At 46.9% G+C, this 18904-nt stretch overlaps 1 protein-coding gene across 3 annotated transcripts in view; it reads right to left on the bottom strand.

Moving 5' to 3' along the window:
- The window catches only part of LOC8043592 (fibrous sheath CABYR-binding protein), a 57443-nt gene that overhangs the window by 15974 nt on the left and 22565 nt on the right, over positions 1 to 18904 (bottom strand). For all 3 annotated transcript variants that reach the window (XR_005797970.1, XR_003918501.4, XM_029979665.4), the window contains exons 7-11: positions 17262 to 17311; positions 14459 to 14561; positions 13168 to 13247; positions 10781 to 10796; positions 5745 to 6075 (exon numbers count right to left, since the gene is read on the bottom strand). Coding sequence is in view for 1 of the 3 variants with exons in the window: in XM_029979665.4 (XP_029835525.2) it covers positions 5745 to 6075; positions 10781 to 10796; positions 13168 to 13247; positions 14459 to 14561; positions 17262 to 17311 (580 nt within the window). In the remaining 2 variants the exon portion in view is untranslated. The remainder of the gene's footprint in view (positions 1 to 5744; positions 6076 to 10780; positions 10797 to 13167; positions 13248 to 14458; positions 14562 to 17261; positions 17312 to 18904) is intronic.

Here is an 18904-nt window from a genome sequence, read left to right as displayed (position 1 = left end):
GGTTACGTGTCTATTCGGCTGAAGCGCTTCTTTGGCTCGGGGGACGTCTACTTCGAAGGTGATTATGGTCGTGTATCGATTCGGCTGAAGTTTTTCTTCAGCTAGTGGGACGTCTACTTCGAGAGTCATTAAGACTATGTTTCGATTCAAATGAAGTGCCCCTTCGGCTAGGGGAATGTCTAATTCGAGTGATTATGGTTAGGTGTCGATTTAGCTGAAGTGTGTCATTTATATCTGGAATGTCTAATACTCCCGTCAGACTGGCTAATTTAGTGTCACCTAAAGCGGGTGCACTTTGCCTCTAGTATCACTCGTGTGTGTCACTCACCGAACAACGCACGCGACATCGAGTGTGTTCAGTGAACTTACAACACTCGATCCAGGAGACCGAGTGTGTAGCCTAGATAGCAGCGTTTCAGGAGTAAAGAAAAAATTTAGTAGAAAACAATAAAGCTACATAAAATTAATTATTTTTTAGGGAAGTACTGTTAGATACACACTTGCTTTATGCCAAAAAAAAAAAGCAATATATTACGGAAAAGCAAATGGCTAACCTAGCTCTCAGCCTTTTCGACGTACACATTGCACTTGACATTTTTGTTTTTCAAAGACGAGACAAAGAGGTACCGCTTGAGCGCAATACCGTGAACTTCGCATTGTATTATGGAAGAAACTGCAGCATTGCGAATCCCAAGTCGCCCATGAACTGAGCAGGATACCTTTGCTGTGATCAGACTCTGGGGAGACCACCTGGAAGACCTCCGTAGCACGGAGGTCTTCTAGGTCTGATTATGCTATCTGCTTCATACTTGTCTCAGCTAGCGATAGCTCAATATATTCATCAAATTGACATAAAGCTTTCTAATTAAAGCAACAATGTCAGGTAACATGTTTTTATTAAGGATACGAAAAAGATTATTGAGAAATTTGTGCAAATATTTTAGTAATTTGCATGCTTTTTTTTTACTTTACTCATCGTCATTGACATCATTTCCGAGTGACACTAAATTTTGCCGTGTAGCACGAAAGCACTTGAAAGACATTCAATGCACCGATGTGCACTGTTTGAAGTGACACTAAATGAGTCCGTCTGATGGGGGTATAACTTCGAGGGTGATTACGGCTATGTATCAATTTGGGTGAGATGTGTCTGGCTCGAGGAACACCCACTTCAAACGTGATTACTGTAAAATCCCAAGAAATAACCCACCTAGCATCAAGAGAAAATTAAGTAAAATATGGAGTGGGCTAACTTTCGGTGTACAATCAAAAACAGTTTAAAAAATTGCTATTTTTAGGTTGTGTCCCTTCCAAGCTTGTTATGGTGGCGAGGGGCAACAAAGCAAAGATGACTGTACTTCCCAGTCAGCAACGTTTGCTTATATCCCGCCATAGCTAACTAGCCGCATTTACGCCGAGGCCATCATTGATCCCAACACTACTATTACTATGAGTGGGCTATCGTTTGGTGTTAAAAAAAAATATAGCAAATCAAGCCAAAAATAGGGGGTGGGCCATCTTTCGGGGGTGGGGCATCTCTCAGAATTTTATGGTATAGTTATGTATCAATTTGGCTAAGGGGTTCATGCCACTGCCAACAATCTCCTACCGAGTAGGAGTCTGGTTGCAATTACCGATTGAGCACAACCACATTTCTCAATAAAAAAAAATACTTGGAAGGAGAAGAATGCCACGCCAAGAATGAACACCAATGGAGTTCGCAAAAATCAATATCGTGCTAAAGCAACTTCGTGCTAATGGCATTCATGGGACTGGTAGTACCGTTGCTGTAGCGCTACACAGGTATATTTAGGAGCACGAATTTAACGACCTCGAAAATGAAGACGCACGAGTCACTTAGCACAAGGGATCCATACACAAAGTGTCCGCCACAACTATATTGTCAGGGATCCATCTTTGACCGTTGTATTTATTGCGTCCTCATTTGTGGTCCCTCGAATTTTGTCCGACGACATCTTGCAAGCATCGCGCCGTTGTTTTTTGCGATCGTGGCAATGGAACAGCCGGAAAGGTAGATATGGCCAACGCCTGCTCCCCTGTAGGTTGCTCTCCAGATTGACGGTTCATGGAGGTTTCATCGGTCAGGAAGGAGGACGCCTTGACAAAAGCAACACTGACATTTGCTCGTCTTTTAACACGAAATGTGTTGTATGTCTGGCACCTAACCATTTCCATTCCCCAATCGGATATGAAAATCGACAAGCCGGCTGCTAGCCGAACGCTGACGCAGCGCTCATCTCCTCGCCGATTCGACACCACTGCCAGCCAAACCTCTTCCTCGAGTGCCTCTGCGTTACTCCCGGCGGAGGAAAAACATTCGTGTTCATACATACAGTGACGCTCTGCTCTGTGAAACGAGCATGCCCTGGACTGCCCCAAAGAAAGAGCAAAAAAGGAGCGACAAAAAAGCAGAGAAAAAAAAAAAAGCCGACGCCATGTTAGACATTTTTACTTTGCTGCAATGGGTTGCGGTAGTTCTGAGAGTTAGATTGTCTTTTGCCGCGAGCTGGCGCCAGGGCTCTGCTCAGCGCTGCCGAGTTCCAATTGTTGTTTTCCACACACTCCACCCGCCTCGTCTCGCTCTCCAACATGCTCCGAGGAAGTCGCATTTACACTGTACACTGTGGGGGAGCCATTGGTTTGCTGCCCCCGAGAAGGCGTAAGCCGCGGGTGTTCCGGGCGAAGCCATCTGATTTTGAGCCTGGTCGCTCCGTATCGTGTCGGGGAGAATACGTCACCATGCTGGCCTACTCTCTCGCACTCCTCCGCGCATCTCCCGTTTTCGGAGACGAGGGAGATCGCACGGGAGAGATTCGGGCCTGCCCTCCGAGTGGAAGGCCGTCTGGTTCAGAGAGTCCTCGATTGGACTCCAGGCAATGGGTCGAGTCGCGGTGTACGAGCTCGTTCGACCGGCGATGATTCGACACTAGCGTACCCCTTTGGCTTTGACAGTCGGCGTCCCCTCCCCCTAGTGGTTGTCCGTCTCCCGAGAGCCTTGGCCCCGAACTCTTGCGACGACGGGTAGCGGCGTAAGCTCGGCCCACCGGCGATGACTCTGTTCGCAAATACCCCTTTGGCTGTCAGGTAGGCAGACGCATGCGGGCACACTGTCCATGGCTTGCTTGACCACAGTGTCTTGTTGGGGACCCTTGGTACTCAATAAACGCTGTTGGATACCGGGATCATCGTTGTTGGCATGGCATTGGTGAGCCCGGTGCGGCGACCGCCCTCACTGGTAGCCGTCGGCCGCACGGTGGGACGGGCATCGGATTTCCCCATTGAGCACCGGTGCCCGGACGTAAGAGGTACGTGATCTGCTTCACCTTTTCCCCACAACTGCCACCACAGGACATGGCATCAACGAGTAGAACACCCACAATAAGCGCTTGCACGCTTATTGTGGGTGACTCGGGGCCGATTTGCACCATCCAGTCTGCACGTAAGTGCAATCTCTCCAGAATGACACATTGCATCCTGTGTTACCGCTGCCTTTGCCACGCTGGTACGGCAAAGGGGGCAACATTTTTTGCGGGAACCTCTACGATTGGCATTTGGGATTGCAACATCCAACAGCACGAGACGCCAGCTTCAGTGACATAATTTGTTGCCACTTCGGGACCATTTTTCGTGTGTGTGGCAGTATAAACGAAGTCAACTCTGTGACGTCACGGCGTGGTGGTGGCGAGTCGGTCGCACTTCCGGTCTGGGGCTGTGGGCAGAAGTCCCCATGCCGGACGTGTATTCCTGCGTTGTTTTGAAAGGAACCAGACAAAAACCTGCCTTTTCGTCAAAATGCCGCGACTGGGGCCGTACCAAAAGTGCCAAGAAAGGTTTGAAGGTCAGTTTTCATGAGCTCGGTTCGTCCGAGAATCTGGATATGTGCCATGAAAAGGGAAATGCAAACGCCGTCGGACAACGATTGCTTGAGCAGGAAGCACTTTGGGTTGAATTCACGGATACTTTTGGTCACCAGATTTATTTGTTTTCTTCCACCATGAATGCCAGAAAACCGTCAAGTTGTGCGGACTACGTTCAGTGCATCTTTAAGTTCAAACGGCTGCCTGATCGTTCGAACTGTCGTCTGCTCTTTCAAACATTTCTGCTTGTCGTCTGCTCTCTTAGACGACGCCGGCCCGTAGACCAAACGTTGGCCCGGTACTTGCGATAGGAAGTAAGCGCAGGCTTCAAATGACTTAAATTTGAAGGTTGGTAAGCAGGCTCGATGTAAACAGTAGATACAAGGAGATGTTCATCATTGTTACCAGTGACCATCACCGACTTGTTATGCCTAACTCACTTGGTCCGATTCTGCTTGCGATTTTCAGTATCGACGTCGACCATCTCAGCTACGGTTCCCACTTTTGCAGCCCGAGCAGCGTCGCGACTGAAAATTGCGAGCGAACTCTCATCATGCGCATCAGGCTTTAGCGTACATAGTGCGGCATCCACGCGGAATGAATCGCCGCATGTCACAGTATTCACGCAAAGTTTTGCGGGGTAACGAGCCTCGGTAATTTCGCTAACGCCGCTCAAGATGGTCAGACATCGCCAGGAAGACGAATAATCAACAATTCGAACGCGAAAAAAGGCAGGGGGACTCACACCGACGCAGACAACATCGCATTTCAATGGTTTGTTTATGGGCGACGGCGAGCTGCTTGCCCACACCCCCATCGCGCATGCGCGGCGCCGGTGGCGTCCGCTAGGGGCGCTCTGGTTTGTTTGTAAACATGAGTTGGTGTATAGGACGTTAAACATGCCAGCTGAAGACTGAATTTAGGCACCATACTACGGTGCTTGAAACGAGTCTTTGACCGGTGTCTTTAACATGCTATCCTGCCCATGCACCGAAACTGGATCCAAAGTGGCAACAAGTTATGTCACCGAAGCCGGTGTGTCTTGCTATTGGATGTTGCGATCCCGGTGGTTGGTGGGAGAAACGCTGAAGAAAAGTCGCCCCATTGCCATATTAGTGTGCCAAAGGCAGTGATAGTAACGCAGGATGTGATGCGTTAGTGTGGTGAAACTGGGTACATGTGGAGATTGGATGGCACGAAGTGGCCCCGTGCCGTACAAGGTAAGCGCATAAGCACTCAGTGGTCGTCTTAATTGTGAATGCAATCTTCCACGGTTGCAGTGTGAGTGTGACTTTCTCGGACGCCGCTAGAGTGCAAGACGCAGTAGACGGCGCGTGGGGAGAACAGAACAATTTGAACGCGGTGACGCCGAGCAGAGGCCAAACTCAAGCTCGCGGCAAAAGGGAACCAAACGCTCGAAACTACCTCGACCTGTCTTGGTAAAAGGAGTCTGCTTTGTTTTTTCCCCTTTTTTTCCTTCGCTTTCTCTCGCATCCTTTCACTGGGAAAACCCGGAGCGCACTCGTTCCATGGCGCAGAGCACTGCAGTATGTCTCAACACTCAATGTTTTATCCCTGCCAAGAGTGACACGGAAGCGCTTGAGAAAGAGCTTCGGCCGGCACCGGTATCCAATCGTCGAGGAGACGAGCGCCGAGTCAACGTTCGGCTGGCAGTCAGCCTGTTGACTTCCGTCGCTGGCACCTAGCCGGATACCATTAGGTGCCGGCCATATAACACATTCCGCGGTAAAAGGGTGAGCAAACATGACACTTCCTGAACGGAATTCGAGGGACCCCTCTTGAGGATGTGGTAAACACACCAGTTGTAGACATGTACCGGCTGTACCGCAACTCTCCAAAACTCACGATTAGAGGCCTTCCCAGAGAGTGGCGGAAACTCCTCGAAGCTCGACGGCGCGTCGCCGCGACCCGCCCTGCGGGAGGTCGCCGCGTCCAGGGTGCCCTTGGCATGGTTGCCAACCCCGACGGGTGCCCCCCAGGCTCGGAGGGGAAGCGTGGGGTCCCTCTGCTGCTCCCTGAGGGAGGCGTGGAACGCCGCGAAGCTCTCCAGGATGGCCTCCGCGTGGTCCCTAGGGTCGCTCCCGGGGGGGCAGAACAGGGGCACGCGCTGGGACGTGTGCAGCGCAGACAGCGCACGCGCCCACGGGTTGTCACGTGCCTCGTCCACATTCGCAACCTGCACGAGAAACCGGTCGTCGACGCCTATGAAGCCTCTGGGCCTCCCTCGAAAATGCGTGGTCGGCAAAAGACGCTCGTTGTAAAACACCGAGCGAGCACTCACCAAAATGTTGGCAATTATCGCGAAAAAATCAGCAGTCCTGCGTTAACTCACGGTGCAGTCACAGCGATAGCTGCAACATGTCACTGTGAAGTCGTCGGCTCAATAGACCTTTCACTGAATTACCTAAGCATCAAAGAGAATGTTGGTAACGAAGGTACATGCGCTGCACATGCTCGCCTTCCCTATAGAAGAGATTTAAAGTAAATAACCAAAATAAAGAGTCCGTGGAATGCAGGTGCAAAGGGCCATTTGTTTTAGATTTAGATGCTTTCAAGCAGTTAGAACTGAAGACACAGAGCGTATACATACGTTCCTGGCATTCTTTATTGGTGCTCGGGTAATTCGGCGTCGTTCTTACAAGCATGCATTTCACAGTTTCCTCCGCGACGAGTGGCAAGACGCGTCAATGTAGCCGCCGGCAAGTCTTCTGGCGTCTCGTAACGAAGTGACGCCAGCACATGGCAACGCCAAGACACCCGTGTCTGCCACTTTGCACCATACTCTCATTGAGTTTCAGCGCGTTTCCTCTCGGGGCTGCTCAGATATCCACTAACGACGACGTAATGCATGGGCTCTTTTTCTAAGTGGTGTTGGATGGATGGACACGACTGAAACCTTTTAATTGGACGGCAGCTCGCACCACCTGTAGCCGGGGCCCTTTTAATTTCTACAATTAACTCCGATTAAATTTTAAAATAATTAAGAAGGACGACAAATTCCCTATCACAACGCAGCAGCAACTGTGGCCATCTAGAAGACACTGCTTGAGACTCATACTCACATTCGTTCCACATATATTGTATAATAAAGCAGATTGCCAATGCTGTGGCATATCTCTGGGGTAATGCGCTCAATTTGCACGAAACAAACCCAGGTTCGATTCCCGAGAGCAGCGGGTGGTCTTTTTCCGAAAAGTTGGCAATATCGCAACAGATGCCATACATTGCACTACGCCAACTACAACATCAACAGCACCAACTACTACGACTACAACGGACGTCATTTCCGGGGGGAAGAGCCCGTAGGTGCTGGACAGGGTTCCAGAGAGCGCCACCATCGGTTGATCATCAGCGCCACCGTGGCCAAATGAGGCAACACTGGGACGACTAAAATTGGCAGCACCGCTGGCGTACCCTCGCAAGATTACACTATTACGAACTCCCGAGCGTTGCATTTTCGCGCGCTACACAACCTACTGTTTTAAAAATGTATCAGACATTAAATATATTATTGTGCATGCATGTGTGGTTGGGTGGTTTTAGCATTAGGGAGTTTTAGTAGGTGCGCTCCTCGAAAGGTTGAGACAACCCAAAACAAACTAGCAGAACGAAATTGGACGTTCTGATATTACGGCCAAATATAAGTGAAAGCAAGTAGACAAGAGTTTTCTATTTTTTAACATTGTTTGGGCACACCTGAAAATTACAAAAGCGAAGACTTCGTCCAGCTTCCCTCCTCTACAAAAGCTGAACTAAAAGTGCCCCCCTTCCTCTCACCCTCACCCACCCTTTTTTTCCAAGTGAACTCTTCCTGCATGAATAGCTGACCTCCTTTTGGTGATCAGCTTGTTTCCAGTCCCATTGTCGTTGTGTTGAAGACGACTCTGGTGTCCGAGGAATGTGTTTTTCGTGCAAGCTGGCTGTAGTTAGGATGGTGTCGTACGCAGTTACTTGTCGCAAGCTGACGCTCGTTCTCGTCAATTAAATATGCTGTTCTCTTTTATATAGAACACAAGTAAATGTTGCATGAATAACCTTTTCTCGTGGGGTACGTACATCCTTTTTTTTACTTCTTGAGTAGTCCATTTTTTTGCTGCAGGGACGAAGTTAGAACCGCATAGACACAGGTCGAAAAAGAGCAAGCGTTTTCGGCGGCTACACGACCACGCTAAAGGAGCAAACGACAGTCTGCTCTGCAACCGACGAAAAGGAAAAAACGCTCACTTCGGTTTTCGGTAATTACAATCAAACGACCACAAAACGTTGTTCGATCAAAATCAGTCTGCGCAGCAGAGAACGGCGAATGTCAAAGGACTGATCTGACTCTAGAGTCATCGCATCGAATCCAAAGACAACACAGGGCTTTGAACACGTTAATTCTAAATATAGAGTCAAATACCATATTTACTTGCATAATGAACACACTTTTTTTTCTGAAAAACTGACACACATTTGGGGGGTGAGTTCATTACGCGGGGTAAAATTTTTGAAATTACACACTTTGCACGAATGTCATTTTAGGAGCCAATATGACATGGCCAGTGATGTGATTGGCCTAAGCCGTTTTGGAGCACCTTTCGGAGCAGCCAAAACAGTGTTTTGGAGCAGCAAAACTGCCTTTTGGAGCAGCCAATACAGTGTTTCGGAGCAGCAAAAGTGGCTTTTGGAGCAGACATTCTTAGAAAAAGAAAAATATTTGTTTTAAGTGCTGAAGAAATGAAGGGCACTTTGCTTGCCACAATAAACAAATTATGATCAAGCTAGACCACCTGGGAGTCTTTCAACATGTAACTGAAATGCCAATGACATGACACATTTTGCAATGCTTCAGTTAAATGATACGCATATATGTACCAACTTTAGATAAATAAGAACCAAACTGCACATATTAAAATTATTTTGAAAAAAGCAGCTTAGTAGTAAATATTACCGCAATAGGTTGACTAGTTATATAATATAATGGAAGCAGTCTCCGACTGATGAAACACGTAACTACTGCAGAGCAATGCGAAATTGTACACAAGGCAAAGGTGCTTTACGAGTCTTAGCGGATGCTTTTCTTTTCGCTTTTCGAAACTTTCTGCAAGGCTGCTCCAAGCCTCGCTTTGCCTTCGGAATGAATGTCAACTTTCAATGTCTCCAAAGTGACATTGAGACATCCCAGAAGTGTACAGCGCTGTAGGCGTTGCTGAGCGATTCCGAAAAACCGCTTGCCACCGTTTTACTGGTTCCCGACGTGCCAGATTTTCGTCAAAAGTAAGCAAACGAAAAAAATGGATTGCAAGCGTTTCGGCTGGTGCCTCTGTCGTGTAATCACATTAGCATGCACATGAGGGCAACTTTGGCAGGCTCGTAGTTGCACATGCTTTGTCTAGTGAGCGGAGACGGCTGTTCGACCGAAACCGAAACCATGTCGCTCCGCTTTTTTGCCCAACTGGTTCCCAAAACTGCATACAAAATGTTACTGTCCCGCATACGACAAAAAAGTCCAGCGGCACGTGCTTGCCAGGTGGGCAAACAGGGTACATGCTAAACACACACAAAAGACAGAACCTGAGCGCATCGATGCAAGACATCGTGAGCCAGGGTCAATAAGTTCTTGGAGCGCTTTATGCAATGGCTGAACTCAAGACAAACAAGCGTGCATACATTGCCTTCTTTGTTTTAGATCACTTCTCTTCACCAACTTTCATTCGCGGGAGATTTTTCACGTACTGAGCTCCCTCTCGAAGGAAAGCCTACCGAGAGAAACCTAGGTAGTCAATACAGCAAACCGAGGTAAAGGGGGATTCTTGTAGTACCGTATTTAAACAAGAACAGGAATGTTGATGAACATGCGGCAGTCCTTACATTTTAGTTTAAAAAGCGCCACATGTGCGGCAACACACGACGTTGCGTGACCACGGTGACTGGCAGGCAGAGACCAAATATAGTTTTCCCACGGCCGTTGTTTTCAGGAGCGAGTGCTTCAGCTCACAAAGTAACTCCGACCGCGCAAAAAGGCGGTTTTGTTTCACAGTACGACGGCACGGATGGCCTGGTACCCGCTGCGCTACCGTCGGAGCATCCACACATGCCCGCGTCTATATATCTTTGAAAAAATTTTAAAAAGACGCTAGACGAGACTTAGGAGACGACGAGCGCGAGAAACGAGAGACGGCGGGAAAAACCACACAAGGCCGAATGGACCATTGATGCAGGGTACTTTGTGTGAGGCGACCGCTTGCGCCACCTATACTTCGTCTCACCTTAGCATGGACTAACTGCGAAGGCTGTGCAAGCGCGAGCGGCTAGCCTTCACTGCAGCACTTGCTGCACGAGCGCTCGTCCAGCCGCCGAGGCTTCATCCAAAGGAACTAGCTCGCGCTTTCAGCACGCGCGGCTAACAATAGTCCATGCTAAGGTGAGACGAAGTATAGCTCGCGCATGCTCAATTACGGTACTCAGTTTAAATTCCGTTTTGAAAGGCGACCAAAATTCGTCCTTTGGCACAGACTTGGCGCAGATTACCCACATTTTGGCAAAATGTAGCAGGATGTAGCAGGGTTAGCCCCTTGGCGCAGTTTGGCACAATTGGCCCAGCAATCACATCACTGCTTGTCCCTCGAGTCGATCACCGAACTCTGAAAAATTCGCTCTACCACATCAACCATTTCAAAAGTGTTTTCAACCCTCTAAGCAGAAGAGGCAATCGCTGTCACACCAAAAACATCTCCAAGCAAATTGATGTGACGTGCCGTTTGCTCACGGAGATTCGGCGCGAAGCACAAGAACAGGAGGTAAGCACATGATCCACGAGGTTACAATACTCAAGGTTTAAAGGCAGAAAAGAAAGAAAGCAATGCATGATTTCGCCATGCGTGCCAAGGTTTGGTTCTCACCTCAACGTCTTGAAACCTGAAACAAAAACAAAAAAAACATGTCCATGAGATTTATTTAATTATCGCAATGCTCATAACGTTTCAATACTTGCAATGCTCTTTACTCCCTCTCAACCTCAGGAATATATGCATAAAGGTGGTGCTTTGGCACTTATGGGGATTAATGTCCATCCTCAATATTGCAACTAACAATGTGACTAAGAGTTGTTAAAAGCAACCTCGAAAAGCAAAACAAAAAGTAAGAGCATGCGAATGGTAAAATTTCAGCTGAATCAGATTTGAATACGTATCATGCAAAAAGTGGTCAAAATGTCTATCGGATCGAATATCAATACCAAACCCTTTATTTTAAATGCACATAAAACAAACAGGAACAAATTGCCAGTTTGATCCCTCGTTTAATTAGTGTTGGTAGTTGGCAGTAAGGTGGAAGTGGCCAGCTCAACACTGCAAATTGTTTCACACGAACAAAAGCTGCTCCACAGATCAGAGCTTCAAAATTTCTCGCAGTGAAATTTACTACGTTGTCCGCTGGAGAGAACATGCACACACTGCACACCTCTGTAGCCGAGATGGGAAAATACCTCAAAGCAATCTTCGCAGTCCCAAGAAAACCTTCAATTTTGTGCTCTTTCGTGTACCGTATTTTCTCACTCATAACCCACATCAATATTTAGTACCATATTTTCCGGTGGGTAAGACACATCGTTGTATAAGATGCACCCCCCCACTTCTTGCAAGTTTCTAAGAAAAAATTAGTATATAAGATGCACCTATATTCACGCACTTGCTGCGCAGCCTTCGTAACTTGAAAACTTGCAAAGCGATGTGTTTTCTTTTTTTTCTTTTCGGTTTCTTTACTTTCTTTTTTGTTTTTGTTATGGAACTCCAGTTTTGGGAGGTTGACTTGCATTTATGACACATCATTTGCATTGAGCTGTCATAATAGTTAAAAAAAACACCAATCAGCATCAACAGGAGTTCCTTCAAAGTTTTTCCAAAAAGAAAAAAAGAAATACATATAAGACGCACCGCCAAAAATTTTGGAAAGAAACTGTGTCTCATACATTAGAAAATATGGTATATAAAAAGGCAAAGAAGGGGTGCGGGTTATATGCGAATTTTGACGGGCAGTGCTGCTTCGAGGCAATGCGCGTGAAGTGGTAGGGATAGATTCCCCAGTGTCCCTCTTCTCCAGTCTCTCCTAGGGACTTTAGTGTCCCCACTTTCTCCTTTGCCTTTTTTTTTTTTCGGGTAGCCATCACTGCATTTATTTTGCAGGCTGAGCAACTGAGCCGAGCCATCGTCGAATAAATGGCAATGCACGAAATGCCGTTGCTGTCGAATGTGCGTTGTCGTCGACGACAACAATTTTCGCTGTTTCTGATCTTTTCGGGAAAGGGTCCGACTATCGTCAGATCTGTTGCCGAGGACATCGAAAACCGAGCAGCAGTTTGGAACTACAGCTGCTACGGCGTTGACAAATTGTGCGTGTGAGAATGAAAGGTGAGCCAGCAGATTGCAAGCCACGACCGAAGATCATTCCGCGGTTCGAAGACTGGTGCATACCCCAATCTTTAAAAAGCTCCCGCGAAGTTCATTGGGGAGAGAAAGGGTCGCAGTCAGCCCGTATCGACATAGATCTGGTGGGACCGCGACCTTTCCAGACGAGACGGTGCGAAGTTTCAAAAAAGCGTCATATCAGCAAGTGCCTCCACAGTACGGATTACAACGCTACCTGCAACACTGAAGTCACCTCAGAGAGCTGCAGTGACTGCAGCAATGAGTGTATTCAAAATGAAGGTATGGTTTCTAGCGAGATCTAGACATTGCTTTGCGTGGTCATTGCGGGCAATACGCAAGTTATGTTTTTGATTTTTCTGAGAGTAGTTTGTTGGGGGATGCAAGTTGTATGCAGCAGAGGGTAACAAGCGCGAAAATATGGTACTTCAAGAAGCCGGATTCTCAGGAGATTGGAGGCTCGCTGAAGCTCAGGTCTCCCAGACTGTCTGCAGGTTAGTACAACAACCAAACTCGTTTCACTGTAAGTCAACCGAAGATTCTTGCGAGTTTTGCAATAAACTGACAAACTTTTCCTTACTGTTCCTCACACACACAACAACCTTATTCGGGCAAGCTCGCAGCAGATCACCCTGCCCGTAGAACTCCGTATATCACCTCACAATAAACCGCGGCAGATGCTATGAGTCATCCCAGTCAATTCCGCACTGCAAACGGGTCGCGCGACAATGCACCATGCGCATTGCCACACCTCTCAAAGGTCGCACAATGCTGACACAGCACTGGATTGACTTCGATGGCTCGTAGTGTTTGCTGCGGTCCGCGGTAAGATGAAACGGAGCGTAGAAAGCAGCCCAAAAACGCACCTTTTGTCCTTGAGCTCTGGAATGTCCCTCTGCCACTCGAGCAATACCCTGTGTTCCATGGCATACACAGCCTTCACAGGCTGCAGAAAGCAACAAGAGCAAGAACACACCATGTCAGAAGTCAGCGAACTGACAAAACACGTGCCTAGACGCCGAGAAATCCTTTTCATTTGGGTTGCAAAAGCTTTTGTTTTGTGCGGCACATCTCAAAGAAGTCTTCGACTTTCTCGATTCCGACGATTACGATCTCTACTCCAATTTGTAAAAGTTGGATCCCTTCAAGCATGCGGGTCACTGAAGCTGGTACCATTTCGTCTGATCTTTTTCGAGAAATATTTCTACCAAAATGGCGAATGATTTATACAGGCGAAATTGCTTTACGAAACCTCCCTCAAAACTGGACGTTTTGCCGACAACAAAATCTGCACCAGAGTTAAAATAGCGGTTTTAAAACGCCAAACTGAACAAGAAGCATACAAGCCCATGCACTGTAATAACGACAATAATCGACGCAGGTTCATGCCAATAAATAAAACCACAAACAATTTCGATCATCAAGTATCCGTGCGCACAAAGGTAGAATCAAATGTCTCTCGCAGAAATCTGTTTGGGCACGAGGTAAACTTAATCTGTCAGTTTCCACTCCTTACTAGAATTCATCCCATGAACAGACAAAGCGTGCAACCTATGGAGGTAGGAAGTTTCTGGAGGCAACATGAGGCCACCAGAGGTGAAGGCAGAAGTGTGGAGGTACAGTGCGCCTCAAACTTAACGCCGCCACGAGGTGGTTCGGTTTCTTCACTTTTTGAGCTATTCCTGAACATAGCAGTCAAAATGGTTGGTGAAGATTTGCGTCCCCGATGAAAACTTAACCAGTGAAAGGTATTCCAGCAGCTGCAGCGATCATTTCATGTTTGGGTAGCATGCAATAAAATTTAATGGATCAATATTCGCGAAACCGAGTGGCGGCGTTAAGTTTGAGGGGCACTGTACATTCCCCCAGCAATGATCAAAACCAAGAGACGCTATTGGACAAAGAGGAGAGCCGACTAGGCGACTAAATCAGCTGTTGGCACCAAGTCGGCTCTCCTTTTCGTCCAATAGCGTCTCTTGGTTTTGGTCATCGTAGGGACGCGTCCTTCCATACTTCTGGCTTCACCTCTGGGGGCCTCATGTCGCGTCCAGAAGCTTCCTACCTCCATGGCGCGACCGACTGATATTCCTATCACAGCATTTGTCCGTGCTTGTGGGCATGTCAAGGAACTTCAACTAGTGTGGGATGCAGGCTGACCCTGGACTGCACGGAGGAGTACAGCTGGCGCCCTCTGCCGGTATCCCCCTGCCTTGCCCGGAAGCCGCCGTACCACTCGTCTCCCTCGTCCACGTCGTCGTACCTGCGCACACGAACATCGCCGTTTTGAAAAAGGCTTTCTGAATGCAACAGGATTTATAAGGCCGTCAAACCGGGGGATGGTGTGCATCTGTCCGTTGCGGCTCGGCGACACATCCACTCAATGGTTAAAACCAGGGGGAGAGGAGAGCATGTGCGGCGAGGGGGAAGGGGCGCTTTGAAAGACCTTATCGAGTATTACCCAAAACCTGTCTCGCCAAGTCTAGAACACGACGATCAAATGACGTTGTCGACGCAATTGGTGTCACGTGACGGCAATCACGTGACCGCATCACGTGATGTTAGGTCGTGCAATGTCACAATGCCATGTTCTGCATTAGAGTTGTCGTGTTGTGGAATTGGTGGTCACATTGTGGATTCGGAGACGTTTCGAGGTGTGACAGAATGACATGAAGTCACGGTGTCACATGACAGTGCATCACATGATGTGACGTCACGGTGTGCCACATGATGTAACGTTGTACGCACGACGTCACAGTATGCCACATGATGTGACATCCCATATGTGACGTTATGCAACATTGTGCCACATGATGTGACATCAAATGGCATGGCATCATACGAGTTTGCCACATAATGCAACATCACATGACGTCACATGACATGACACTGCACCATATAATGTAATATCACGTCTCGTGACGTCACTGACAGTGTGCCACACGACATCACAGACAGTGCACCACACGTGACGTCACATGACATCATAAGATGGAAGGTTGGGCAAATTGGCTATTCATGACTTCAAAGTAACAGCGCAAAAGATAACTCACAAGCTCAGACCACACGCACACCGTTAAAAAGGAACCTTTCACATTGCGCTGATGATCAAACCTGGTTTGTATTTTTGTCTTCTTCCTTTACACCAATAAAAAATGAAAAATAAATGTTATCACGCTTTGTTGTTTTCTTTCCGATGCTGAGTAAGACAACTTTATTGGTATTTAGCGGTACTTTCAAGTGGAGTATAGGTATAACAACTCCTTCTTGGAAATTAATATAGAAGGATTGCTAACACGTGTGTCACTCTGCTTCACAATACTTGCTGCTTCAATGATTTCTCTTGCGAGTGGGTAACAATTCTTGCTGATTACGGAGCCGTTTTTAAAGTTAGCTTAGTATCAGCAGTTGTAGCAGTGAATGTCTAGAAGTCCTGAATTGGCTACTCAGATCTTGTTGTTGAATTCTCTTAATCGGTCGTTAACAAATCTTCCAGTTTGACCTGTGTAAAGTTCGCCACATGAAAGGGGGAAGGAATAAACCACTCCTTCTCAGCAAGGGATGTAAGGGGTTTTATGCTTTTCTGTGCAGCCTGTATTGGTTTTTGGTGTAGCAATAACTTTTTTTTACATAAACCTGAGAGTTTGTGGGGAGCGGTAAAGACAACATCAATCTTTGCTCGTTTACAATCTTCTTGAGGTTATGGGATATGCTGAGAATGTAAGGTATAACTGCCGGTCTTTGATTTCTGTTTTTATCTCATGATTTGAGAGGTGTCTTTTCACCTTTTTTTATTTGTTTAAGAAGGCTTTCAGCGACTGAGGTTAACAGGTGCGATAGCAACCCGCTCTCTATATTCTGAATACTTGTGCTACAAAGCTTACTTGGACTGAATGCGGGTAGGACTTTAAAATAGAAGTTTTGAAGCACCGATTCACTATACTATCCCTTTTTACCAACTTAAAATGAGCCGAACCATAATTAAGGAGTGGTTTTTTCCCCCCTTGGCTCATATGACCAACATACATGGCAGGGCAAAGGAAACAGTCTAAGGTTCAGAAATCCTAAACATCCTTGCTCAGGAAGTGCATGTGTTATCTCTAACAGGTCTAAACATGTTTTAAAATAAGAGAGCATACTGGGCACAATGTTCGGGAAGTCTTGTTCGTTCATGTCTAGGAGTACTAAAAAGTACTTTACGTAGCGAAACATTTTTGCCCCTTTTGAGGAGCCTAGGCACTTTAGAAATAGTCTGTCGTGATGTGCGAGAAATAGATCACTGAGAATTGCCGCTATGCAAGATCGGATACAGAGTCCCTTTTTCTAAAATGTGTTTCTGTTTTAAGTCGCGAAGGTGCCCGTGTAAAGGAAGAAGAAAATACAAACCAGAGTTCACAGCGCAAGGTGACAGGTTCCTTTCTGACAGTGTGCGTGTGGTCTGAGTGCACGAGTTATCTATTGCACTGTTACCTTTAAATTACAAGACAGTGTACCACTTGATGTGACATCAAATGATGTCAGGTGAAACTGAGGCACATGATATGATATCGCATGGCACGACGTCGTGCGACAGTGCGCCACATGATGTGACATCACAGCAAGCGACATCGGGTGATACTGCACCACATGATGTGACATCACATGACGTGACATCATGACGTCAAGTGACCAGGTGACATCACAATGCCACATGGTGACCGTGCCAAAGGAGATGTAATGCCTTTGCATTACATTTCCTTTGGAAGCAGCCAAAGGGAAGCAGTGCAGTTTTTGGCACTTTTATATTTTTTGAACTATGAACCAAAGCCACATTGCTGGAAGTAGTAGCTTTTTGTTACAGTCACAAAGGTTGCATGCTAAGACAGAAGCTGGCACAGCACAGACTCGAAATTTGAGAGGCCAACTTTAAAAAAAAGTGAAGCTTCTGAAATTAAACTTCAGTCACAGTTTCTGTGGACCTTACATCGCTTGTGGAGAGTTGTTCGGCAGCCGCTTCAGAGTCCCCGGAGCATCCTGAAATGCAATGAACACAGCCTCAGGGTAAAATTTGGAAAGTGAACGTTAAGGGCGAACTGTCTAGGCCCGGCATAAACAGACTTACAGTAATATCTCGAGCCATCGGCCATCCCCAAGTCATCGCCACCCCACTCTTTGGGTGAATATCGATTTCCCCAAAAAACCGAGTGATCGCCCACCCCCAAAAATATACCCTAATGTGGACTCCGCAATCCGCAAAAGTTCATTCTACCTGAATGACGCAGCCGCGGACATTACAGTTGGAGGATGTCCGTGACAAAGTAAAACAAAGGAGGGAAAGACACTTCTCTTTGTTTATGCACTTCCTCCCCGACTTCCACAACCCTGAAGACATAGTACATGTGTGCTAAAAGGAAAAAAATGAATAACAAAATTAAAATTTGTTTTGCTTTAAAAAAGTTTGTTCGGACAAAAAAGACAAAGTTGGAAAGATAACACAAGCAGTAACCCATTCAAGGATCGCAAGGTCAGCGAACGCCCCATATCTTGGTATGTAACTACAGAGTGTAAGATCAGTCAGTCTCCACCAAAGCTGCAAACCTGCTCCTTCTCCCGGAACGTCGCGACTGCGGTTGGTAAGATTGTACAGCGTTTGAGACAAAGCCAATGGGTAAATAAAGATTTGATGGAACACCGCACACAGACGTTTGGGAGTGTCCCATCTCAAGCTCCGTGTTCGTGGAGCACGCCACGCAGCAACGCGGCCTCAACCCGCCTTGATAGCATGCCGCGCACGGATGCACGCATGTGCGCACCAAACAAGAAAATTGTGCAAGAGCCTGCTCCTTGCGATTAGAAAGGCGTCCGACTCGGCCCAGTGCCAAAGTATCTGCCAACGCGAACGCCGGCTTTCTGGTTTCTTCAGCATCGCTCTTCGTCGCTCCTTTCATCTGCTCGCTCGCTCACTGCGCCTAAGTGGTATTTCCATTTTCTTCATTAATTTTTTTTTTTTTTTATTGATGAAGAGAATGTGGGGGTGTTAGGAATATGCTTTCACAGAACAAACATTCGAGATGTATGCCAATCGGCGGTGTTCGTTGTGCGTATGCCAGCAACAGACTTTGCAATAGTAAAACATCTTTTCATGAGCATTTCTTGCAAAAAACAATGAAACTAATTCGAGTTTCAAGTTTAATGTATCTCTTTTGCAGCCACGCTGGATTTGTACAGAAAAACACGAGTTTTTTAGCTTTTTCTACACTTTTTGTGATTACCCACCGAGACATGGCCCACCAGTTTTTTTTATGCATTTCGGGCGGCAGGGTGGTGGGTGACAACTCGGGATATTACGGTATATGCAGCAAGGAACGATGACATGGACAGCAATACACAAAGGAAAGAAATTAAGCTACCATAAAATACCGGGCAAGTGCCCACTCAAACTTTGGAGATAATGACAAAAAAATGGGGGATGGGCGCTTGTCTGGCCATCAATTTTATATATAAATGTACTGTGCACATTTTCTCAGATCTTACAAATTTGGTAATGGGCGCTTAATGTGGAATGGGCGGATGCGCAGTATTCTATGGTAGTCTTTTGATCTATTGTCGAAATGCACATAAACTGTC

Source organism: Ixodes scapularis, unplaced genomic scaffold, assembly GCF_016920785.2.
Source record: "Ixodes scapularis isolate PalLabHiFi unplaced genomic scaffold, ASM1692078v2 PGA_scaffold3__209_contigs__length_174095766, whole genome shotgun sequence".
Classification (NCBI taxonomy): Eukaryota; Metazoa; Arthropoda; class Arachnida; order Ixodida; family Ixodidae; genus Ixodes; species Ixodes scapularis.
This window is presented reverse-complemented; position numbering and strand designations above follow the sequence as displayed.